This window comes from Eschscholzia californica, unplaced genomic scaffold (genome assembly GCF_041429995.1).
Source record: "Eschscholzia californica isolate CP2 unplaced genomic scaffold, dmEscCali1.0.p SCAF_1, whole genome shotgun sequence".
Classification (NCBI taxonomy): domain Eukaryota; kingdom Viridiplantae; phylum Streptophyta; class Magnoliopsida; order Ranunculales; family Papaveraceae; genus Eschscholzia; species Eschscholzia californica.
Window position 1 is genome coordinate 35,690,517 of NW_028238198.1, and position 26,527 is coordinate 35,717,043.

Below are 26,527 nucleotides of genomic sequence, written 5' to 3' on the forward strand. Positions count from 1 at the left end.
TCATATATATTTGGCGTCGGACCATATCCATCGCTAATCGGACCATCTCTACACATTTGTTGATAATCTCCTAATGTCATATGAGATTGATCAGGCTCATATGGTCTACTCCACTCACTAATCGGACTGTTTCTAGACATTCGTTTATAATCCTGAAATGTCATACCCGGTCGGTTAGGCTCGTCTCTACACATCTGTTGGTACTCTCCTAGGGTCATACCAGTTCGGTTAGGCTCAACTAGCCTATTCCCCTCGTTAAGTCGTTGACAATCTCTTAGAGTCGTACCACGTTGGTTAAGCCAGTCTTTACGCAACTGTTGGTATTCTCTTAAGGTTATATCAGTTCGGTTGATGACGGGTCCCTTTAGATCAAGGTCATCATCATCAACAGGGTACGTCCAACCATTAGAAAAATGCGCCATGATGGTCAGGCACGATCACAAGATGAGAATTGACACTTATGTAACTAAACTTGACTCCTTTCTTTTGGTCCGAATTTTTTTTTTTTTTTTTTTTTTTTTCTTTTTTTTAATACGAAAACCGAGGAAGCACTACTAAGATCTTATAAAAAGTACCCACTAACAAGGGATTCGTGGGTGATTAGAGAAAGTTACCTCCCGTTCGAGACGGGCGACGACCTTTGCAGACGACTCGGGCCACTCTCCCCGCGAGTGTTCGAACCCGAGGCTTCGTTTTGGTTTTTCGGTTACAATTTATGCCCTTTAAATTAGGGTCAAAACTTAAATCCAAAAATAAAGTCTAGAAAGTCTAAAGTCTCTCTCTCACCAAAAATAAAATAAAATAAAACTGTAAATTTCTTCTTTTCGACTCCTCCTCCTTGTTTGCGCCTTCTCTTTCGCTCCTTAATGTCCTGCACACCAAAAATAGAGAAGCAAGTCAAAGTGGCCAAAAATAAAAACTTACCAAAAATAAAAACTTTCCAAGTTTAGAAAAAATTTTGAACTTAGTCCCCGGCAGCGGCGCCAAAAACTTGATGGGCCTAGAAAGTTTCCTAAATAGGTCACCACCCGCAAGTATACGGGCGTCAAGTAATAGTTCCGGTAAGACCGGTTCGTTCCTCAGAGACTAGGTGAAACCTATTCTAAGACTTGGAAGTAACTTGGTTTTTGGTTTTGATGAGGTTTTGGTAATAAAATAAAATAAATAAAATTACAGAAAGAAAATAATTACAAATGATACAAGGAACTCAAATGGGGGAGAGCCTAGGGTTTTCTGAATCCGTCTTCCTAACAATTCTAACGACAAATTAATTTTGGTCCGATTAGATAGTTCTTTATATAACTCAGGTTTTTAGTCCATGAACGGTCTAAAAACCCGGAAGATTTTATCGTTAAAATGGTAAAAACTTTAATAAATTGTCGAGAAAATGATTATTACGACTTCATCTAAACCCTAGATAAAAGATTAGTTAATCATTTTGAGAGATTTAAAGGTTAACTATATAAAATATGGGAGAAAAATAGAAAAAATTGAATTTCTTACTGATTTTCCAGCCAAACAGAGCCTTAGGGAAGTGATTTCCTTCTGATTTTCCACTGTTCTGCCAAACGCATCAATGATCCCCTTCCACCAAAATGTTTATCTACCTTTATAATGCCATAAGCTTTAGTTAACGATATTGTATTTGCTTTTGGCACTCCAGACCCAAGTCTACAGGTATCAATTCTTCGCTGCAATCGCTTCGATCCACCCCCCGGTGAAAAACCGTAATACGCCCTGAGGAATTCCTCCCAACAGACTTCCCTGTACTCAAAGTGAATTGTCTAAGTGCTCTCCCATGTAAGTTTTGTCTCATTCTCTATCTCGTAATCATTCTACTCCGTCTGGATTCGCTCCTACTCCTCCTTCTTCTTTAGGATAAGATCGTCGTTAGTCCTTCGTTCATTGTATAGTGAGAAAGCTCACCCCTGCCTTTAGACGAGAAAGCCCTCTTTTACATCACATGAATTGAAAACCAATTGTTGTTCTTTTGACGATGAATCCAGTACAGACTATACGGAGTCAATTTGGAGAAAGTGAAGAGTTAGTATCGTACTTGAAAGTCCTAACTGTGGCACGGAGTTTTGTTCATGATGAAGGCTCTACGAGTTCACCCAAAAGGCTTCGTCATTAGCGAAGACACACAATTCGCACTACCCATCAAAATATGAATCTACACCATGGACTCCCCCATATGTATGATTTTGTCCTCACTTAGTCACCACCTGCAGTTGTGTCATGTGTGAAGTATTGTTCCACACGGAGAGACCTCGGCACTTACTAAGCTTGACACTCTTGCGATCGATGTGGGACTATCACAATACCTCCACCCTCAGCAAAGTGTCGTCCTCGGTTCTGATACCACTTGTGACGCCCCGTGTCTTAGATGTTATCAATATTGTCCCCCATTTTACCAATCGAGACCCATACCCGCAGGTATGGGGTTTTGTTTCCGGGAAAGGCTCCACGAGCCAACCCAAAAGGACTAGGTACTTACCAAGCTTGGGCATACAGCTATAAAACATGCTCTGGACGCTCTCCTGCCCAATGTGGAACTATTAATATCTATGTGTGATAGTCCCAAACCGCTCATGATAGAGCCCGAACTATAGGTGTATGCTCAAGCTTAGTAATTACTGAGGCCTTTTGGCAGAGTTCATTGAGCCTTCACCAAGAACAAAACTCTGTATATGTATGAGATGGTAAAAGCGGAGACGATATGGATAACTGTTAAATATTTGGGGTGTCACAATCGCTTTGCCATGGCGGAGCGAATATAGCTCGTAAGGTGGTCGCGGCTTCCCCTTCCTCTACTGTCGGGCACGCAACCCCAAATGATCTCGAGTTATGATAACAATTCATGCCGGTTTAGAAGCACAAGGGCGGTTAGGACCCAAATGATCTCGAGTTATGATAACAATTCAATAAGAGCCTCATTTTTAATTTTATTTTTGTATGTCACTTTTTGAAATAATAATTATATTTCAAACAAATTCAAGGTATGAGTTAAAGTTGTTATTCAGTGGTTAAGTGTTTATATCTTAGGCGAAAGATTAAGGATTCAAATTTTCCTTTAAGCATATTTAAAAAATTATTTATTTTTCCTAACATGCACTATATCAGGTCTCAATTATAAATTTGGCTTGGGGCCTCCTAAATGTTTGGGACGCCCCTCCTGAAAAAGAGAAAGATTAAAATTACTTTTGACACATTCTTGGGGAGGAGGTTCCCATCCCTGTTGTTGTATTGCATCAGTCTTTGTAGAACTAGGATGAGTTTTAATCACCTCCTGCAAAGAGGCAATCTAGGACAAGCACCTTTGCAGGAGTGACTTTCATTGGCTAAATGGTTTTCGGAATCCGAGTGCCTCCTAATTCATAGTTGTGATATTTAGTTAACTATCTGTTGAAGCAACTGTGGGATCGCCTTTCCTATAGGCATTGGCGCATTGCTTGCTAGTATGGTCCAACTAACTTACGAATCCCACTCCAGAACCAAGAAATCTTAGCAGCATTGAAGTTTAAAATGTTACAATTCGTGAAGGAACGACGAGGTTTATAGAGATCGAGAGGACTTTAAAAGTCTCCAAATGTGTTAGGACGCGAGGGCCAAGTTGTCCTGATGCGGCAGTCTAATTCCTAACCCTCCCGAGGACTTAGGCTTAGACAGAGACCCAAGATTTAAGATGCAAACGTTAGAAATGATTCTGATTCCCCACCAGAAGTCTCTTTCAAGAGACATCATATCTTGACAGATCTTTCAAGGAATCTGAAACAAGACATCAGATCTTTAGGAAAGAGTTAATTAACTCCAACTTGCAGCCTGAAAGGGAAGAGAAACATTGAACTTTAGATATGTTAACAACCACAGGAGTCCCCAAGTACTCGTCGTTAGGGTTGGGGTGGATCATTCTAACTTCGAAGATACTAGATATCACTCTGCCATGCCTAGCAGGTGGGTTATAGAGCTGAAGAAAATACCAAATTTTTGGACGTTAATTAGCTGACATGAGGCTTGCCCGGGGTCTGGGAGGTTGAGAACTCTTGCATGCTAAGTTTTACGAACACCAGACAATCATCCGCAAACAGCAGGTGAGAAAGAACATGAAACGTTTGGAGTGCTGAAACCATGAATTTCACCAGACTGAAAACTAAGGCTTTGGCCGTTCATGGATCGTACCTAACCAGACTAATTGGGTATAAGAAACACAAAGTTCTCAAAACATTTGATATATGACATGTTTTATCAATGAACAGAATACTCTACCCATAACACTGTCTGATACAAGATGATCAAAACCCAAGTTAATATGCTAATACTCAAAACATAAAAGAGGAACAAAAAGTAATCTCTAATTTACAACACAATCAATATCGGCATTGCCGGTTCAGTAAGCTGACGGATATCCATCGGTAAAACAATCTGGCTTTGTGAATCTCCTTTTGCTTGGAACCTTGTTACAAATGTCACTCCTTTTTCCGTGTACGCGAATAGAATGGATCGCGTGAACTTCTAGACCTTGAGATGATTTTACAGTCACCGGAATAATGGCTTCAGAGGAAATATGGAACTCCTGATCTGGGCCCTCTCATCTGGTTGTTCTCCTCTGTTTCTGTGAAAAATTTCACTTCCCTCTCCTATTATATCATTATAGCAAGAAATCAGCAACAGATAGACAAGCACTGTTATTTGTAATCAAACAACATTTACAACACAAATAGGAATGCTATCTATAAAACAACGATTCAAACAAGAGACTTGATCACAGCTCTTAGGGGTGCAAAAAAAACAAACTTGGAAGTCCATCGTGATATAACAGTTAGGTTAGCATTTCCCACAAGTACGTAAACGGTTCAAGTCCTCATCGGATTATGCAGAAAGCGAAAATCCTGATTGAACCCAACTTCGGTCCTAGTTATGACTTACGAAGACATTTATTCTTTTCTTCTGGAATTGCACAGAATTACATTTATTTTACGCTGTGATCATGAATATAACTCTGGCTTTACGTCGGCCTACTTGTGCAGAAGAAACATATAGTTCTAAAATCTGAAGTTTCAAAAGTGATAAAATAAAAATCAGAAGGTTCTAGAATGTACCATATTCTCATTGAAACTCAATATAGAAGCTACATTTCCACATCTATAACAGTAGTTGGGCGCTGACCAAACCTGGAAAAACCAAGAAAGATTAACTTATCAAAAGAAATGGAGAAAGTCGACATCCTCTATATAACAACTGAACTAACTACTCACAGTGACGAGGCCTTTATCTTGGAACATGTACTTGAGGCCTTCCTGGACAAGCTGATGGGCCCGACAGACCAGATCTAGTTTGTTTATGTGATTGAACTACCAAAGGAGAAGCATTTGGTTAGTACTAGTAGTGAATGGCGAACGGAAGTTGATTAAGATGTTTTTGTTTACCTCTGTTGTGACCCTAGATCCGAAAAGCCAACCTGCCCCTCGTGGACTGACTGCCCATGTCTCAATCTCCTCTGGATCACTCCACATAAGATCACAAAATGGGCCTTCATGGGGGATTTCACAATTTCGTTCAATGACTCTCATCTACCATAAGACGGGTATAAGCAAGTGTCAGGGACACATCACGAGGTAATATACAATGGGACCTAGTTAATTGTTCAAAACGACCAAATAAATAGACAGTCCAGGGCTAACCTGGTCAATAGTTCGAACATCCGGAGAAAGACCACCATGGACACAGAGAACCTGAAACTCAAATAAGCAACGTCTTAAATATTTACATACTTAATCATACCTCTGACAGGTAGATAGATAATAGAGTTATTTACAGTTCCATCTATAATTGCTGAGAGTGTGAGGTAGTCAAAAACATCAGTGCAATATCTCCATGCATTAGCATTTCCATATTTCCTTTGACATTCATCATAAAAGCCATACACCTAAAAAAGGCATTCAAATACGTTAGGAATCAACTTATTGAACAAATCAAGCACAAAGACTTTACAAGATAAGCCTGTACACAGCTGTACCTGAGTTAATTGTCTACTTTCATGATTTCCACGCAAAAGTGTTATATTAGCCGGATATCTAGCAGCACCAAAAAGGACGCAGAAATCACATGTTAACTTCTCCAAATGACGAAACAAAACGGTTGTGAAACAAACAAAAGCTCAAAAACTGGATTACAGAAAAGAGTCCTAAATATCCAACAATTCAAGGAGAAACATTTCAACTAACAGAAACATCAAATGATACAACAAAACATGTTGAGGTTAAAAGTTCAACATTAGTTACAAAGTTAAAATATTAGATAATTGAAAGGTGGCAATCAAATAAGAGAGGAGACTAATCTCAAACCCAAACTTATAGCAGCGGAAGCCATCACGCACGCAAAAAAAACAAGGTTCTGCATGCTTTGTACTACTCTACAAAAACAAACTATTCTGATAAGGAAGAGAAAAGCAACAAAAAACCGCCTTGACGCTGCTGGTAAGTCGCAGTTTTCGAGTCACTTTATCTCTTCTCTTTGTCGAAAGTTGGTTTACTCCTACTAACTACTAAGCATGTTTTGAGCTTCCGTGCAGGGGTAGACCCACCATGGGGCCTATGTGGGCACGTGCCACCACATGCCCAAAGGTGTGATCCCCTTCAAGACTTTCAGCTTTTCTCAAACATTCAGCTCAAAGTGACACCACCCAAAGCAAGACCCCGTTTACCAAGCCCCAACTTATTTATTTATCCCCCAAGCCCAAAACTACTCAAGTCCACCACGTGAGATCAAATGACCAATTAGCACTACACCTTACGCCACCAACAAACCCGCTTACAGCAAATGGACTTTTAGTCCAGTGGTTTGCATCTCCCTATTAAGTCCCACAGATCACAGGTTCGAGTCTAGGTGGAAGTGGTTTATCCCCAAGATTTATCACATGTAATTGTAAGGCACTAATAAGGTAAAGGCAGTGCTCCTTAATTGACCTTTAAGGCTTTATGGATCTTTGAATGGCCTTTTAAGGTTCGAAGTATCGTGCTTATGTCGGTTAATGGGCTTATTCCATTAATGTTGTATCTTCATAGTGTATCCTCGTGATATGTCAATGTCATGTAATGAATGTAATGACTCTTGGAGTCATTTGTCAAGAAAAAACCCAAAGTACAAAACCTACATTTATCTTTCAACTTTGCCCTAAATCTGTTTATATATCATTTGCGCAAGTTTTGATTTTTTTTTTAATTCTCTCTTCCCATTTTGATCTAATTGAAGATCATAATACTTTCAAACCTTGTCAATTCAACCTAAAATTGAGTATATTGAATTAAAGATATTCATCATGAAGTATGTCCTACTATTCGATCTCTTTGTGCGTTTGATAAATAAAAAGGAAAATGACCAAAACTAAAACCCCATTAGCCACCCCTCATTTATCTCTAGCTGCATCTAATGATTTCCTTTTCATCCAAACTTAAAACTAACACTATTAAGCATTAAATATTATGCACCAGATTAAACACCATGATCAATACCTCGCTTTGAGAAGCAATAGTATAGTGAAAACTTCAAGACTATTGTATCCACGGTCAACAAAATCACCCTGCACGGTAATAATATAAATTAGATTCCACTACCGTACTTGAGTTCTACCAAGTAAACAGAAAGTAAGATACAAACTTGTAAAAATGGTTTTGCACTCAGAAATACAACTTCTAGGAATTGTTTTGCGAACAGAAATACACAGTAACACATTGTATTACATTTATGGGTTCTAAGTCATAAGACCACAGAATTTATCTACTCTTTTAAAAGGGCTGATCTGAATCACCTTTATAAAGGTAGATCTCAAGAAAACTTCAGTTTTTGGCGATTTAAAGTAGAAAATGCGGGCGAAAGTGGGACAAGAATGGGGTATCACCACAAACAAAATGTACTTTACCATGAATATATAATTTGTCTCTGGTACATGACCACCAGTCTGAAAGAGTTTCATTAGATCATGAAACTGGCCATGGATGTCACCACAGACAGTGACTGGGCTATTTACTGGTTGAACATTAGATTCTTCAATGAGGACATCCTTCACCTGGAATATCATAAAAGAACAAGAGATAGTAAACAAGGTCCTCGACTGAAAAAGTCATCATGCTATGTAACAAGAATAGCAATTTACACACACTATATCCAATTAACCAGTTAGCAGAATAACAACATAGGCGCAATCTATAACTTAGAAATTAGGTTTTCTAGTGTGCTTACAGTTGGATAGAAATTTCATTATGAGTAGCAGCATTATAAATATCAAATATTGTGAAATTTTCCTTCTTCCTTTTCTGCTAATTTCTATTATAGCAAGAGAGACATAATCCCATAAATGGGTTACAATGTTTTCACATTAACTGATATATTTACCAACTAAATCACCATATTGAGTGCCAAGTATATCATCCATTTTCGAAGCAATTTTCACTTCCAAAGCATCTTGTAAAAAAGCTCGAAGTAGGATCAAGGAATACAGTTATGTTAGTAGCATACTACCATTTATTTGGCTATACCTAATATCTAAAACCTATCAATCAACCCAGCTGCTGAATTAGAAACAATAAACCACAAAAACCAACACGAAATTTTACTTAAATATTATTGCATTACTGGTTTAGTTACTACAACCAATCTCTAAAGTTAATCAATAAATTTGTTTTCGATCCCGTTCGCATAATAAATAAATGCATAGGGGAGCTTTTGAGCATAAGTGTGAATTGATGTTATATAAACCAAGCATCATGAGAAAATTATATCAGAAATTGAATTAAGGAATAGATCATAAACCAAATAATAAACCTAAATTCGTGTACAAATCCATCAAAGAAAATAAAGTCAAGTAAATCACTAACAGCAAACCAGCTAGTTTACATAAGAGGATGCCCTAGGAGAGAGAGAGAGAGAGGGAGAGAGAGCATACGTATTCGCAGAGTAGTTGAAGCTCGTCTTCCATTAAATGTTGACCTTCTTTAACCTTTGAAATCCACAGATCTAGATCCATGACGGCGGATAGAGAGAGAGAAGAGGAGAGAGATGGAGAAGAAAAGGGGGAGATGGTACAGTGTGAGAAGTAGTGATTTGAATTGAGATCGACGAAGAGAGCAAAATAAATAGTACTAGTATAACAGTAGCGAGACGTTCCCCAAGTCTCTTCCTTTTTCACCACAACCACACCCACCAAGCCCTAATTCGTCTTATTACTTCCTTTTATTTTTTTTATTTTTTTTTTATTTTTTTGTTGAACTATTACTTCTTTTTATTTGACCATCACTCAAGATTCTATATTTGTCACAATAAATAGCTCGACAAATGTTTAAAACAAAAAGATTGTTGGAGGAAAGGGTTAAATGCATCAGTAATTATTAATTATTTGGTGAAGTTCTAGACATATGGAATAACATGTTTATTTCTTACAAATGCATTCTCGGATTAGCCAGACTTTTGCTTTCGATTTGCCTGGTCATGAGCGAGTTGTTTAGTTGTTAGACTAACAGGACTTTGAATGCCTAAGGGCAAGTCCAATGCGGGGCTCGGGTTCCCAATTTTGGGAGCCCTTGATTTTTAGGAGCCCCGGGGTTTTTCTCAATTCCAACGTCGGGCTCCTAACAGGGGCTCCCAAATCTAAATTATGTACGTGTGTAATGTACGTGTGCGGACTTTTAATTTCAATTTTCAACTATAAATTATTAATTTTAAATATAAAATTGAAATTTAATATTATGTTAGAGAGAGAAGGAATTTTGAAAAGATAAAAAAATTTAAAAAAAGAAAAAATTAGAGAAATGATTGGAAAAACAAATTTAAAACAATTTATATTTTTTGAAAAAAAAAATTAGTTTAAAAAAATAAAAAATAATAAAAAGAAGTGGGGTGGATCCCCTTTTTAGAGGATCCACCCCAACGGCCATATTTGGGGCTGGGAGCCCCCCAGCCCGGGCTCCCATTTGGGAGCCAGGGAGCATGGGGCTCCCAGCCCCACCGGGAGCCCAGCCCCGGGGCTCCCGGGTTGGACTCCGTGGGCTGGGGCTCCCAAATTCAAGCCCCAGCCTCCCCCCCCCCCCCCACCCCCCCCCCCCCCCCCCCCACAATGGAGTTGCTCTAACGGAGCGAGGCTTTTTTATTGCATGGAGGGACTAAAAGGCTTTATATAAGGATAATTCATTCTCAACCTTGTTGAGCAAGGCTTAGATCTGTTGTCCTACTAATAAGAAGACAAAGCGGAAATCCCCTTCATCTTCTTCAACTCAAAGCCAGGGCCGTGTTTGGGCCAGTGCGAGCAGGGCGCTCGCACTGGGCCCCCAGCCTAAAAGGGCCTACTTTAGATGATGTCTTAACAGTTAATGTATATAAATAGAAAGATGCAAATCTAATTATAAGAAGTCTCTTGGCCGAGATGGTCAGGCAGCTACCATTCCGTGTGTGTGGCTCAGGTTCGAAACTCCCAGACAGCATATTAATTTTGTTCCTTTTGTGATGTTCATGATACCATTACTACTTGAACCTTTATTTCTACTCTGTTACACTTCTTTTTAAAATTTTGTTATTTGGGTGCATCTCTTCCATTTTTCTGAAGTGTGTTTCAAAAATATAAATTTAGTTATTGTAAAAGTTTCTAAAGTATGTATGTGAAAGTCATGATACAAAATTTTATATTCAGATACTCGCTTGAAGATTCTAAACTATATCTTGTACATAGAATGAATGTCTTTAACAAATAAATTATACCTTGTTCAAATTTTGTTTGCAAATTTTTTCGTTTTTCAAAAGGCCCACACTCTAATTTTGCACGAGGCCCCTAAAATCTCAGCCACGGCCCTGCTCAAAGCAGACGAAAAAGGCTTTCCCCTTCTTCATCTTCTTCAACTCGGATCTTCTAAGTTGAAGAAGATATACACCAACAAAACCGAGATCTGCTTTGAGTGCCAGAAAGAAAGAGAAAGGATATGGTGAAAGGTGATGGAAGTCCGAAAGTGGTGGTGGTAGTCGGAATTTGTGGGGGGTAGTGGTATGAAGTTTTTTTTTTTGAAAGGGATACTTCATATTAAGACATTAAAATGTTATTACAATATATATTAATTACAAGATAAGGTACATTATTCCATGTCTTTGATCTATTCTTCTTCCTTGCCCATTTTGCTAACTTATCCGGTGGAGAGTTGAATTTGCTACTTGTGTGTTTGAATTGGACCTTTTCCAGTCTTTTTTTGACTTCTTGGATTCTTTGTATGTGGTTCTGGACTGCCATTGAACACCGTGTCTATTATTATGTATGTTTTTTATGATGTTGATGTTGTCGCTTTCTATGATGATTCTGCGGTAATTTTGTGCTTCGGCCCATAACAGGCCGTTGAGGATAGCTACAGCTTCACTTTCCTCGTTGTTTCAACTTCTTGTAGTGGTTGCATGAGCTTCTATGTATTTAGATTCCGAATCATGTATGATTAAGCTGATACCTGTTATATTTTGAACATTGGTAAAGGACGCGTCTACATTTATTTTCAGGAATGTAGGTTCTGGGGGTTGCCATTTTTCTTGGGTCATTTGATTATTTTTCAACTGGGTGATATGGTTTTTCGGGAAAGTTAATATCATGTTTATTAGCTTAGAAAGAGAATTGATTTCATGCTGGAAGCAGTGGTCGCATCTAGTTTTCCATATTATCCATAGAATTGTAGCGTAATGAATATTATTGGCCGTGTTACTGTGTTGGGATATGTGATCCCAAGAGAATATTCATTCTGCCACCAAAGTGATGTTTTCAGATATACTATTAATATAGAACCAGATGTTTTTTGTTAAAGGACAGTATAGCAGCGCATGTTCGATAAATTCTATTTCATTGCAATTGGGACAATTCAGATTGTTATCAATGTATTTACCAATTCTTTCTCTCACCGGGAGAGCTTTGGCGCAAATTTTCCAAATGAAGAGTTGGATTCTGGGCACAGTAGGGATAGACCAGATAAATTTCCAGTTGGGGGAGAGGGGAAGGGGGGTATTCATGCTCATACATAGATGTTGATACATAGATTTGACAGTGAAGTTACCCGAATCTGTAAGGATCCATTTCATTTGGTCTCCACCTTCACCATTAATAGGGATAGCTTTGATCAAGTTCTTCGTAGTATTATCAAAATTGTTGGTGAGAGCTTCATCATTCCAATTATTATTCGTGATGTGCTGGGAAACTGTGGTAAGATTAGAGTTGTGGTTATTGCTCGGAGGATTGGGAAGAGAGGGGATCCAATTGTCTTTCCAGATGTTGATCTTTTCTCCATTGTGAACCTCCCAAGTAGTGAGATTGTCAATGTGATTGATGTGTTTACTGATCGTCTTCCAGTTCCAGGAGTGTTGAGCCTTGGCTGGTCTAGGAATCTCCGAATTAGGAAAATATTTGGCTTTTAAGAATTGCACCCACATAGCATTAGGTTCAGTTTTGAGTCTCCAGACTAATTTACTAAGCATAGCTTTGTTGTCTAGCTTTGGGAGATGAATACCTAGACCTCCCATATTTTTTGGGAGTCAAATAGAGGACCAATATTTGGTGCAAATACCTTTGGTCTTACCCCACCAGAACGACTTTTGGACAGTCGAAATGCTTTTACTTGTACCTTTAGGGATGGCAAAGCATTGCATTTGGTATTGGGGTACGACTGTCGCTTTTGCCGAAATGACAACAGTGCGCCCAGTTTGAGAAAGGAAAGAGTGATTCCACTTCTCTAATTTGTGTTTGATCTGCTGGAGAATATCATTAAAGACCTTCTTTTGCGCCCCAATGAAAAGCTGAGCTCCGAGATATTTCTCTGAAGTAGCCGCATACTTGATTTTGAGTGTGTGCATGATAATGCGCTTGAATTTCGGGTGAGAGTTCTTGGAATAGAAGATGTTGGACTTATTATAATTGATCATCTGGCCCGAAGATTCACAGAAAGTGTTAAGAATAGATTCGAGGGTGTGGATGTTATCAAGGGAGTTACGGGCAAAGATGATGCAATCGTCCGCGAAGAGGAGGTGAGAAATCACAAGGTTAGGGTTGTTTGTGGGGAACCCCTTGAACTTGCTTGTGTCAAGATCCGCGGCAATAAGACGACTCAAGCCTTCCATTGCTAGAGTGAAAAAGAACGGGGATAACAGATCCCCTTGTCTAATGCCTCTAGAAGGATAGCAAGTGGGACCCAGACGATCATTGACAAACACTGCCATGGAAGAGGAAGAGAAACAGTTGGATATCATGTTAATCCAATGCTATGAGTAACCCAATTTAGACATGATATTAGTCAGGAATTTCCACTCGATCCTGTCAAACGCTTTTGACATATCCAGCTTTAGGCTGAAGTATCCAGTAACACCTTTCATCTTTTTGAGTGAATGAATGATCTCCTCCCCAATAATAATGTTATCAGAGATCTGTCTCCCTGAAATATAGGCAGCTTGGAAGGGGGTGATGATATGGTTTAAAGTTTGCTTTAGCTTGTCCGCCAAGATTTTTGTGATAATCTTGTAGGTAGTGTTTAGGAGGTTGATAGGCCTATAATCTGCCGGAGTTTGAGGGGAAGCCTTCTTCAGGATGAGGCAGATGTGAGTATGATTGGCCTCCGGGAGAAGCACTGCCGAATTGAAAAGTATTGAACTAAGTTGTGAATGTCCGGAGTCACCGTATCCCAATTGGATTGGAAAAAGAAAGGGGGGTACCCATCCGGACCAGGGGCAACATCCTTCTTGAGACCCTTAATGGCCCTATTGATTTCTTCGTGATCAGGAATGGTGGTGAGCTCGTTATTCTGAGAGGGAGTAATGGAGTTATGAAAGAGGTTGAGGATGTTGGGATCAGGTCTGGTGTTAGCTGAAGTACTGATATTGAGAAGGTGAGAAGTGAAAATGGAGTGAATGTTCCTAATCCCCTCTTGCCAGTCGCCATTGTTATCCTTGATCGCCATAATCTTGTTGGTACGGTTGTGTTGAATAGCCTGAGAATGGAAGTACTTGGTGTTTTTGTCACCTAAGGAGAGAAAGTTATTTCTCGATTTTTCTTTCCATAAGCTCTCCTAATACTTGTACCATTCTTCCAGCTGGTTGTTCAGACGAACAATATCCTCTCTATTACTGCTATCCTGTAAGGTGTCTGTAGTCCTATTGATGTTCTTTTCTATATTGCCGAAGACACTCTTGTTCCACTTGGTGAGGTGTTTACTCAGACTCTTAAGGTCTGCCTGGATGTTGTGATTACTGGTCCATTTATCAGCTATGAAATCATGGCAATCGGAGTGTCACATCCAAGTGCGGAGGAATTTGAAAGGTTTAGGTTTAGTGTGGTTTTGATCTGTGCCCGAGAGCAGGATGGGAAGATGGTCCGAGCCAACCGAGTCAAGGTGGGTAATGCTAAAGAATTGGTGAATCTTCAACCAAGTGTGATTGGATAAGGCTCTATCTAGTCTCTCTTGAATAAGATTATCCCCGAACTGCCTATTATTCCAAGTGTATGGACTACCCCGGTAGCCCATATCCATAAGTTCTAACTGACTAATGAAGGAAAGGATTTTGGGGATGTGAGAGTTTGTAGCGTTAGATCCTCCAACTTTATCCTGCATATCTAGAATACAATTCAAATCACCAATGACGATCCACGAAGTATTATTGTCCACCTTAAGAGAGTCTGAGGTTTTCCACGGTTTAAGTTTGTTCTTGTGATAAGGGCATCCGTAGAACCCCGTAACTAAGTTGTGGAGTTTAGTCAGGGAATTATAAATGTCCTCGTGAATGATATTTGTGTCAAAGTATAAGATAGTAGTATTAAGATGATACTTCCAGTACATGGCTAATCCACAAGATTTGAGACTAAAATACAATCAAATTTATATTTAGAACTAAAAATAAATACGTCCCTGACGTCAATCTTGATCGACCAAGTCAATATTCTCCGAAAACTTTTTGGATGTTCCAAAACCGCGGCCACTAATAGTTATGAAATGTTTATTGATTTTTAGTTTTTTTGGATAACCGAGTTGATAAAATAGAACATAAAACGACTAAAATCTCCCGCTCCAGAGGATATGTTATTCCGCTCTAGCAGTGATGACAAGAGCAGCGAACTACAGACCTATGGAAGTGTTTCTTCAGGTAACATGTTGAAGCTCACTTTGTTCTGGATTTTGGGGAACTCCTCTCCACAAACTCTAGGGCCAAACTACTTCAACCCAAGGTTACCAGATTCGCGGTACGTTCCGGTACGCGGTACGAAAACGGGTACGCGGTACGCATATTAGAGCGTATCCGGTACGTGGGGGTATACTTATTCGGTACGCTAATTCGGTACATAATTCGTTTAATATAAAATTTCGATTCGTTACTTAATAAGATATTCCAGAATAATTGGTCTTTGGAAACTATCCTTAATTTAAAATCGGAGAGAGAAAAGCAGTTGGAGATATTATAGCAATTGTGCTTTACTGTTTAGTTTATAAAAAGAAGTTAAAACCCTAGATCTAAATCCAACGGCCACAATGTATTAGGAAACCCTAAAAATAACTGTATAAAAAGAAGTATGCTCTCCCCACCCCATCAACTGGCCGACTCTTACTCTCTTTCTCTCTTTGCCGAAAACTACTATTACACAAGAAATGAAAAACCTAATACAGAGTAATAGAAGGAAGAAGAAAGGATAAGTTATTGGCTTTTTGCCATCACCTAAACTTCATCTTCTTCCTCATATTACTCTGCATTTTTTTTCTTTAACCATTCACCAAGAGTTTTATATCTCAAAAGAACTTGGAGCCTTCAACTCATCAGATCGAGGTATGTATTTGCTTCACAGAGTTCACCCTTCTTCTCTTAAAAACGATTCGCTAGATCGAGCGATCTGGTTCGCGAACGTATCCTGAAAGGGTTCGCGCGAACCAGATCGCGATTCGTGGGGTGTTCAAACGAATCTGGTAACCTTGCTTCAACCATACCTCAAGAGGCCATACAAAAGAAGTTCAGTCGCAAAAACAATAATAAAGAAAGAGAGCCACTGAATGCCCTATTAGACCAGGATTAGCCGATTACATGTTCAAATTAGTCTTGCAAAGATCAGGAAAGGACTAGGGGCCTTCAAGATCCGACCTTGCCAGTGTCGGTCTTGCATTGCAATTACTTTCCTGGTACCTATCTAAATAATATATTTCCACAAAACTCTGTTGATTTAGTTAGAAGTATATAAGTTTCAGAAATCAGTCGTATGTGACTAGAGTTGAAAAGAGACATGCATTTACAGGCATGAACTCCAAAAAACTAAGAGGAAGAACGTTATTTCTTTTTCTTATCTTCTGGTTTGATAAGCTGTACTGGAGCTGCTGGAATCCTAACCCACCATTCTCTTACCCGTCTCACCCATTTGTCATTGCTATCTCTCCTCAGCGGCATTTCCCTTGTATATGCTTCAAGGAATACCAAAATTATAAAGTACTTGACAGGCATGAATACAAGAACTGCAGCCATCACGATTAATATGAGAGCAACCTTGTCCGTCGCCTAGAAACAAGAGAAGATCATAATTCCACATGAACAAATGCTTACAAAATGGTAAAAATGAACAAACTGGGACGAGTTTTACCGCTGAAGTGTTAAAGAGTCGTTTCAATGGTTTTTACTGGAAAGTGTGGGTGTTAAAAAACAGCAGAACATCCATAAAAGAAAAAAAAATATGGTTTTTGAAAAACAATTTTGGCAATAATACAGCGACTATAAGGGGTACACAAAGAAAAAAAGGATAGTCTAAAATAATGGATATAAATGATATTGGGATGTTGCCGAAAAACTAGCAGTTGTTTTCCACAACAACAACCAAATAACAATATTAACAGCAAAGGAATATCTCAAGTTTAAAAACCTAAGTAAATACTATATTGAGATTATATTAATAAGTTAGAAAATGATATGATTTTGGAAAGATTGGGGACAGCAAGAACAAAAGCTGACATGAACAGAGTAATAAGTTTGAGATTTATCAAGATCACAGACCTGTGGAAGTGCAGCGAAAAGAATAGCCCTTAGTTTGAGGAGAACAATATTTCCTGCCTGAACTAGTGCTTCCAACTGAGATATGCCTTCCTGTAACACCAATAGCTGTTCAACTGCATTCTTACTAGGCGGAGGCATGACTTTAAAGGCTTCCAATGGTTTCCCTTTATTGCGCCTTTTACGCCAGGTCATGAGACCCGCAAAGAACAAACACATGATTGGCAATATATATTTCATCCAATCCCTGTAAGTTAGAATTGATATTCAATCTACTGCATTTCTCCTATAAATAATCACATACCATGGTTAATCTCAATATCTAGATACGGATCAAAAGGCCAAATTGTGTTTGGGGGGATCCAAACACTTCACACTCAATCACGGCGGAGAAAGTCACAACAAGTAGAGCCGTAGAGTAAACGTCTAATTACAACATCTGGTATCAGACTATCGAAATTGTAACAAACTAATGCAGCAACAGAAAGAAAATATGAAGACTACAATTTTTTACGATATCATGAGTGGAAGGTATCATTATGGTTTGTAAGGTTGCCACGGTATATCTATAGAACCTAAAAAAAGACGGAGGAAACAATATATATAACAATATGTGAATTGGCATCTACAAGTCGCTGCTAGAAGATAAAATACCTGGTTCACTACCTGTAAATCGTATAACCGACCATGACCAGGAACACTGTTGACTTAAAAGGATCTTCCCAGGACGCCAAAAACTGAAGCCGCCTACATAGTTCAATCAGCGGGAAGAGTAGTTCCTACCTCAGAAAAAGGAGAATATATATCAACAAGTAAAACTCTAGTTTGATCACCATTTTAGCCCTTTATTCAAAAAAAGAGATCACCATTTTAGCACTAGGATCCTCAACCTTCTTAAATCCTAAAGGATAGTTAACAGTACCTTTTTGCTAGTTTAATACAACCAACGATCTATAATGTTCCTACCATCCAAAGAGAAGGAGAAGATATACCATCATGGATTTCAACTATATGGCCCCTATGACTGCTACAAGACAAGAAGATAGGGGGCAAATATCACGAACACTTCAATCTATTTCAGGTACTACATGTCATTAAAACCATGATTGGTACAACTGTATAAGAGATATCGGGGGATTGATACTTGAGCTACGGGTTTTAGATTGTGTATTTCAATTGGATCAACTTCAAGAATGGCAGCAAAATCGCCCACACCAGATTATTGAAACTACCCCGTTATTCATTTTACAATCAGCAGGCTATCAAACTTTCATGGATATCATCAATGGACCATCTGGACAGCTGACGCATCAATTTGTTGAACGGGTAAACTAAAGTAAATCCCTTTCATTAAGTGATATAAAATTGTTATCCCATATTTTTCGAACAAGGTAGCGAACTTACGCAGTTTTATAGCTATAGAAGCCCCTGCTTATAGCATCTTATTCATTCATACTAAAACATGAACAGGTCAGATGGAGAAAAAAAATGGACCTAAGCCCCATAAAACAGATGATATATCATATTTTACCTTCATCACAGCTACGTTCGTATCAATGCCATCCACTTTCACTTGGTCCACAGTTGCCTGTGCTGCCTCTGCTCTTCCCGTGTCGCATTTTGACTGTTGAACTGCTATTTCCAGAGGATTTTTCTCACCAACACAAACATCTCCAACCATAAATGGTGTTTCCCCTTCTATGTCTACCCCCTTTGGTATTGTGAAACCAAGTCGGCTTAGTGCCAACAAAGATATCGGGAACATCTGAAATTGTTTTTTCGCATCGTTTGATGTAATTCCAACAACACGCTGACGTGGGGAGCTGGTGGTTAAAAGATTCAGACGACCTGATAGAGTTTCCAAGATTGTATCTCCCCCTGGAAGTTTCTCCGCTAAGCTGAAAGCCAGTAATGTCTTGTAGTGAGATGGAAAGACACGGAAAGCTTCTCTCACTGCACGTTGTCTAAGGATGCACAAAGTGGCCTTCGCAAGTGCTTCCATTTGTTGTGTATCTTTTAGGCTGGACTTTCTAAGGAACCGGTGAGCATGGAGGATCTCAAGACTAATTTCCAACCAATAGTTGCGGCGTGAATTGCCTTTGAATTCGGGAAACTCCAAGAACACAGGTTCTACTCTGTAAAAAGAGTATAACCGGAATTAGATCTCGAAGTTCTGTTGTAATATGACAACGTGCGCAACGACAGGCAACATTAAAGTTAGTAACTTACAAAGATGTTGATTTGTACATTACAGCTTTGTCAAAGAGACGAGCACCTAATGGTCCAGTCAATTCAGGCTTCACAATTTGCTTCAAGTCCATTGCCAGATCATATCTAACAGCTTTTTCATATAAACCCACTCCCAGTGACTCAAAGTACAGAGCATAATTGGTTAGTGTCAAGCGCCCTGAGAGACAGCGAATATTTATGAAATGAAGGTGGATCCATATAGGAGTATAGACAAAAAACAACATGAATATTTTCTTACACAGAAAACCACATAAATATCTGTGTCATTAGATTTTAACGAAGTAGATTTTTTTTTGTCTCATACATGTAATACATCTTCATGTACTACATCTTCATGTAATACATCTTCAAGTAATATATAATTACTATGATGCATATCAAAGTCTTAAGTGAAAATATTGCTTTTGGAAAAAAATAATTTAACTATATTACCACTCAATAAGCGCATTGAGTGCAAGGCTGCAAGCTAAAACAAAGCACCTTTTTTTTCTTAACATAAGAAACGGTAAGGACAGGGTCGCCTCACCAGGCCATGCAGAGAGACCAATGTGCTGAAGAACTGGTTGAGTAGGAACAGTTCCATCAGTGTCTAAAATAATCTCCCCATCAGCAAGCTGAATGTTAGAAGGCGACGGTGGCCCTGATGCACTCTTTGCATTTTTAATCACCCTGTGGTTGCACAAAAAGATCATCAATAACATAAGACGAATAAAGCCCAAAGCTACTCCATGTGTGATGATGTCTCAAAGTTCTTGCCATTCAATATTATCCGAAAGTAAGAACTCATTAACAAAGTTCAAAAGATCCAATTTAAGAACAAATTAAATTTTCTACAACTCGTACAGCATAAGTAGCAGGAACATACTTGTCAAGGCTCCCAAGGTACTTGTCATATATGAGAAAATGAAGTTGGCCACTAGTAGAGCTCGTGAGAGCATCAAAAAGATTGTGGACTGTAATTACATCTGCTATAACTGCACATGCAGGAGCAATTCGTGCAAAAGCCTCCGGACCGACAGTTTTCTTCTCATCAACCTGATGAGGTATTTCAGAAGTAAGCACGTGGTAGATAGGCATGTTAAGGAAACTAAAATGGAACTTGTGATTTAGGACTGGAGAAATGCAATACATCGTGGTGGCTAATTATTTATATGTTGCAAGTTGTGTAATTTTGAAACCGAGCTGAATAAGTGGGACAGTTCCTAACCTGAACAGCAGTGCTAATGGAGTCCGAATAAAATAGTGACCACCCATCATCATCATCACTCTCTTGCTTATTTCCAGAAGCAGTGTCCTATGATGGAAAAGAGGTAAAGTTAGCTTCAACTAATTGCAAAGATTAAAAAAAGTCAATGCCCTATTAGACTCCTCATGTCTCGCTGGTCACTGCAAAATTTACTTAAAAAAAGAAGGAACATGTAGCAAGAACAAGAATTAACATAGTTAAGGGTATAAGTATATATAGTATAGAAGAAAGGAGATTATCAATTCTTACAAATATCACAAACTAAAAGAATGACGGGATGTCTCACTTTGACTGAAGGTTCATTGCTTTTGATACCAGGGGCTTCCCAGGCAAGCATCATATCATATGTCAAACGGCAGAATTCCTTATCGCTCAAATAATCCGGACGCTGAGTTAACACATGTAGTGCCTGGTAGGAGCAAAACTCTAAAAGATTTCTTGCGTAAGTTGAAGGTTCCTTAACATGGTCAGGCAGCTCATTCTCAAAATGCTGCTGCAATTCTTCAGTCGGGATTAAGAGAATCCTGAATCCACATACAGAATAGTTAAAAGAGCCAAATAGAATAACCAGAATCTAAATGCTTCTCTGGGAATATGTTCTATTTTGTGGAATAGATAAAGCTAGGGAGTTTTTAAGTGCTGGCCTTCGATATTAAAACATTTCCCGGAGACCAGTGCCAATAAAAAGTGGGGGGATAGAAAGTGGCAACTGAAGGTGCTTTTCCGTTTTAAGGATTTGAACTTTGGAGAGTACATAAACCCTATTCCTCCATATCCGAAGTTTGCCAGCATAATCTGACAGATTCTGACTCATCTAACTACTTTCTACCGACTCAGTGTAGTTCAAAGCCAAATGGCAGAGATATGAGGTCTTAAGAAAGAAGAATAGTAACATAAACCAATAACTGGCCATATATGTTGTTCGTGCTCCAAAACAATATTAACCCTGAACGACACTACATCTTTTATCAAACCATACATTGTTTTATAACTTACTACGATATACACAACTTCCATGAAAACAAAAAAACAAAGTTTCCTATTTTCAAATACAAATGTCTTTTATCAAAAGTATATGACAGGCACCTAATCAAGCATGTTAATGGATGTCTTTTACTTAGTTTTGCAATTACAAGCTTCACAATCATCAAGATAATTAAGGAAACTAGTAAACTACATTGGTTCGAGTTTAGAGTTTGGGATATAAGAAACTTATCAACAAGTAACAACATTTCAAATTTATAGTTCTTAATCTAACTAAGATTTCATTTTAGACTCATGGTTGTAATAGATGGTGGATGAGCTTCACAATTTCATTACCTAGGGATAGATGATTTCGTAAATTACCCTAATAATATGACCTTCAGTCTCAATATCACCCCTAAATCTTTGATAATAGTAGATATTAACTAGTCAAGTTGGTGAAATTCAGCTACAAAGTGTTTTGCCAATAATTAGCTCACAACTGAACTCAATAGTTTCAAAATGGGTATTCCTAAATGAAAAAAGACTGTAACCTAACAATTTGGGTAACATAATAAATCCTGTACAAATAATAAACAGAAACCCTAATTTGAAGTCCATGAAATTGAAGTGCTAAAGGTTTTGACAGCTAAACAAAGCAAAAGACAAGAATGAAACAAATTAGAGAGAGAAAGTAGGTCTACCTAGAACATCGAGAGACAACAGAGTTGGCAATCGGAGAGAGAAGGGCGATTGGTTTGGGAGAAGGAAGAGTTGAAGAATCACTAGAAGATTTCCTACGGAAGATTGATTTTAATGATTTTTGGCTGATCAAGTTGTCGAAAATCTTAATCCCACTGCTCTCCATTTCTGGAAAGATGAATTGTGTTCTTAATTAGAGATCCACCACTTTCTTGATCCAGTCAGTGTACAGTCCTCTCTCTCTAGTTGCGAATTGAAATGCCCTAGAATCATTAACTGAAATCCATTGAGGTAATTTGGTTTTCTCCTTGCCCTGAAATGAAAGCAACCGATCGAGTTTCAACAATCCCCTGTCGGTTAATTCCTTTTCGGCCTCTAATTTGGAACCAACCTACCATTTTGACCCTCAATTTTGTCTCACTTGTTTTCTAACTCCCCAACATTTAGTTTTTGCTTCTTTAAAAAGGTCGCGGTGCTTTGGGGGTAAAGAATAATCTCCGCGAAATAAATTGTATAAAGAATTCATATTATTTTTGTACATTTTTCGGGGTCATATTATTTTTTAACTCAAAAATAAACTTGATCAAATATTGTCCCTTAATTATCAGCTTCACCACGACAACTTCCCACCACCACCATTGCCACCTCTTCTCCTCGCTCACTCACTATAACCCTTTCTCTCGGTCTCTCCCTCTCTCTCTCCCTCAATATTTTTATCTATTGCTCTCACTATCTATGTCTCTCGATCTCTTACTGTTTCTCTCTCAATCTCTCATTGTTTCTCGATCAATCTCTCATTATTTCTCTCTCTCATAGTCATAGACACTGTTCCCACGAAGGGAAGTGTGTTTTTTCGTCAGAACCATACTTCGAGAAGGGTCTCTAGTGAAACTCTTCGAGGATTTCTTGGGCACAAAACGTTTCGTGTGCACGAATTTTGTGGTCTCCATAGAGAGATCTATACAGATCGCAAGAGAGAGAGCGAGAGATAGAGACTCCGGGAAAGATAGATAAATAATGTGAGAGAAAGAAAAACTAATCTACAGAGAGATATGTCTACAGTGAAAGAGATGAGAGTGATCTAAAATGAGAGAGAGAGAGAGAGAGAGGGATCTAGAGTGAGAACCTTAGAGAGATAGTCATTGAGAACGAAAGAGATAGTGATAGAGAGGGAACGAGAAAGAGATAATGAGAGACACAGAGAGAGGGAGAGCGAGAGAGAAAAAATAGTAAGTAAGAGAACGAGACGGAGGGAGAGAGAATATGAAAATAAAGGAGCAATGTTTGATCAAGTCAATTTCTGGATTAAAAGTAGAATATGCCTTCTAAATCATTGTTTATTGACTAATTTTGTATATCCGGAGATTTTTCTTTATTCCCCAAAGTCGCGGCCTTTGAAAATTTATGTATTTGTAATTTGTTTGGTTAAAGAGGAGTAATATTTTTTTCTAATTCTTTTTCAAGCAGTTTGCTAGATTGTATTATTATATCTACATTTCAAACTTAAAAACCCAAGCAAATGTTTTTTTAAACGCACATTGTTTTTCCACAAAATAATTATTTAAAATTTTTTCTTAAGAACTTCTTTTGTCTCAAAACAATATTTTTCAAATTTCGTTTTTTTCTTCATATGGCTTTTGCAAAATCCATTTTTTAAGAAAAAACTTGTCTTCTTTGTAACATTGTTGTTTTCAAAAATCCAAAACCATAACACAATTCAGTTTGAGGGATTCCCCCAAACCAGAATGCAATCCAGTTTGCAAGATTTTCTCTAAACTAGACCTGTCGTTACGGGTGAAGCAAACCATTGTCGGAACAAAGAGAGAGAGGGGAAAATGGTGGGATAATGGTAGTCATAAGTGGTGGTGGACTGTGGAAGTAAGGGTGAAGACGAAGATTGTGGGTAGAATACAAACAAGTTAATTTTTAGACTCAAAACAAAAATTACCCCCAAATCAAGTCCGACTGACCAAATGTTTTAGCCCATGTATATATTTTATATGTCCCAAAGGCGCAGTCGACTTTGCTTTTTCTTTTTTGAATATTGACTACAATAGTCAATACAAAGGCATTGATATAATGTGATAAGTGTGAAATTAAATAGCTTAAAACTTAACGAATTAAATTGTCTAAAGCCTACATAAACTACTTTATTTATACCCTAGTTCAATATTTCTGGATTTGCACTTCAATGAAATTGAACCTGGATCTCCACATTGCAGAGTAGATGCACTAATCAACTAGGTTACCAGTTGTTGGTTGTCGACTTTGTCTTTAACCGTGTGTAGGCAGGGAAGGTCCGCTTTGCCTTTAACGGTATGTAGTCGGGGTCGGCTTTGTCTTTAACCATACGTACGCAGGAAAAGTCGTGGTGCCCATAACACCTCCCTTCAATTATTAGTTGGGTTCATTCCATTTTGCCGCCTAAAAAAGACCAACTCACCAAAATACGCCCCAAAAGATGACCAGCTTCCATTTTGGGGCCCATTTTAGTGATTTGTTCATCTTTAGAGGGCCAAAATGAATTATCCCTTATTAGTTTCCAAAACCCTAAAAGCCCCAACTTCTATGTCTAAACACCTACTCCTCCGTATTCCCCTTAAAAACGATAAACCAGGCTTCCCGTGTTTCATCTGTAAAGTCTACTCTTCTTCTTCTTCCTCAGATCAGATGGCATTCACCGGTAGATTCCGTGAGCTGATGAAGAAGTACGGTAAGGTAGCGTTAGGCGTTCACTGCTCTGTCTCCGGCGTCTCCATCACCGGCCTTTATCTAGCTATAAACAACAACGTCGACGTTGAATCCCTTCTCAGCAAAGTCGGGATCTCCTCCGGCGCTACCACTACCGACCAAGAAGCAATTGAACAACCAGAGACAATTCCATCTTCATCATCTGATGGATTCATCACTCTAGATCAATCACCACCCATTTCATCCGATCAAGAGATAACTCCGTTTGAAACACCCAAACAAAGAAATCGAACAGCTGAAATGGCAGCTTCAAGTGGTGGAGCTCTTGCTTTGGCTATTCTTTGCAACAAAGCTTTGTTTCCTGTTAGGGTTCCGATCACTATTGCTCTTACTCCTCCGATTGCTAGATTCTTGGCTAGACGAAAGATCATCAATACCCATGTATGATTTAATTTTGCTTGATCTATCTTTCTAGTAGAAAAAAAACGTCTTTTGAATAATCAATCTCTTGTTTTGTTTTAAAGGTGAAATTTGTGGTGATTTAGGGTTTCTGTTTGTTAGTATGAACTGAAAAATGATTCTGAATTGCTTTCTATTAATACTCAATTTGGAAATGTAGATTTTGTTTGTTTAGTTAAAATTCACAAGTAGTAGAGACATGAATGGAATGAGAAACTTTGGTTGAGATTGTCTGATGTTTTTTTCATCTTCCAGTTATTTACGTTAGTTGTTACAAGACATTGATACATCAGGAATGAGAAACTTTGGTTGAAATTGTGTGATGTTCTTTTTTCATCTACTGTGATCTCCATTAGTCACAAGACATTGATACATCAGGAATAGAATGAGAAATTTTGGCAAATTGCTCACCGACACCCGATCCCACGACTTCATGGTCTTAAGAGGGGTTGACACTCGATCCCACGACTTCATGGGCTTAAGAGGGGTGTCCAACCGTTACACCATATTCAATTACAACAATCATTTTTCAGGATACTATTGATTCACTTCATTTTCATTCCTAGAGGGTTTTTTTTATTGTAAAAGAACATCTCCTAAAACTTTTCTCTTCGTCTAAAGACAAAAGGAGTTTTGACGAAGTTTCCCTGAGCTAGAACAGTGAGATTGAAATATAGAGAAAAAGTTAAAAGTTTTAGATCGAGAGAGGGAGCGAGAAATTTAGCACAAAGAGATTTAGTAGAAAAAGAAATGGTTGTGGTGGTCACGAGAAAGAAGTAAAGTGGTATTGTCTCGGAAAATTAAACAACATCAACAATAAATTTGTACCCCAGAAAATCCACAATTTCGGTTTAAAATTTTGTATCCAAATTCTTTTCTTGTTTTCCCAAATACAACGGTCATTTACTTTTCATTCTTTCTTACCGATATCCGAGCGCTTTCTCTTGATGTGGTAATAGTTTGTAAGTGTAAATCTCTTACATACAAACAGGTATCGATTCTGACAGTCTCTTCAAGGCTCACATAAACCAGTTGGAATCATATTTAACTACCACTCAGTTTATATTGGTAAAGCTTCAACAACATCAATGTGCTTTAGAATGACGATTTTTTCGAGATGATTCTCGCATACGTTTCGCCCATGTTGGGGTAGTGTTAAAACCGTTTTTCTTTTTTGTGCCAAACTGGAACAGAGATTAA

General features: G+C 38.4%; 3 protein-coding genes across 5 annotated transcripts; 1 reads left to right on the forward strand and 2 right to left on the reverse strand.

The window, feature by feature from the left end:
* Positions 1 to 4,213: 4,213 nt before the first annotated feature.
* On the reverse strand, positions 4,214 to 9,306 carry LOC147566419 (phytochrome-associated serine/threonine-protein phosphatase). The gene is made up of 10 exons (XM_086652931.1): positions 8,942 to 9,306; positions 7,919 to 8,065; positions 7,512 to 7,579; positions 6,017 to 6,074; positions 5,816 to 5,926; positions 5,682 to 5,732; positions 5,427 to 5,570; positions 5,256 to 5,351; positions 5,100 to 5,171; positions 4,214 to 4,637 (listed from the first exon to the last, which is right to left on the reverse strand). Exons 1-10 carry the CDS (start codon positions 9,020 to 9,022, stop codon positions 4,554 to 4,556), a joined length of 912 nt encoding a protein of 303 aa, XP_086509057.1. The 5' UTR covers positions 9,023 to 9,306; the 3' UTR covers positions 4,214 to 4,553.
* A 6,847-nt stretch (positions 9,307 to 16,153) lies between these two features.
* On the reverse strand, positions 16,154 to 26,457 carry LOC147566420 (polygalacturonase inhibitor (DUF639)). 3 transcript variants are annotated; one of them, XM_086652919.1, is made up of 12 exons: positions 25,794 to 26,356; positions 24,411 to 25,756; positions 22,180 to 22,490; positions 20,799 to 21,036; positions 20,474 to 20,560; positions 20,132 to 20,301; positions 19,793 to 19,935; positions 19,246 to 19,423; positions 18,548 to 19,151; positions 17,683 to 17,795; positions 17,020 to 17,263; positions 16,154 to 16,530 (listed from the first exon to the last, which is right to left on the reverse strand). In XM_086652919.1, the coding sequence occupies exons 3-12, from the start codon at positions 22,341 to 22,343 to the stop codon at positions 16,306 to 16,308; spliced, it is 2,166 nt and encodes a 721-aa protein (XP_086509045.1). In that variant the 5' UTR covers positions 22,344 to 22,490; positions 24,411 to 25,756; positions 25,794 to 26,356; the 3' UTR covers positions 16,154 to 16,305. The 3 variants fall into 3 exon arrangements, with proteins under 3 accessions (XP_086509045.1, XP_086509044.1, XP_086509043.1); XM_086652918.1 differs by having other exon boundaries at positions 24,338 to 25,756; XM_086652917.1 differs by lacking the exon at positions 24,411 to 25,756 and having other exon boundaries at positions 26,252 to 26,457.
* On the forward strand, positions 24,746 to 25,553 carry LOC147566421 (transmembrane protein, putative (DUF1279)). Its single transcript, XM_086652921.1, has one exon. It carries the CDS (start codon positions 24,746 to 24,748, stop codon positions 25,313 to 25,315), a length of 570 nt encoding a protein of 189 aa, XP_086509047.1. The 3' UTR covers positions 25,316 to 25,553.
* Positions 26,458 to 26,527: the final 70 nt, after the last annotated feature.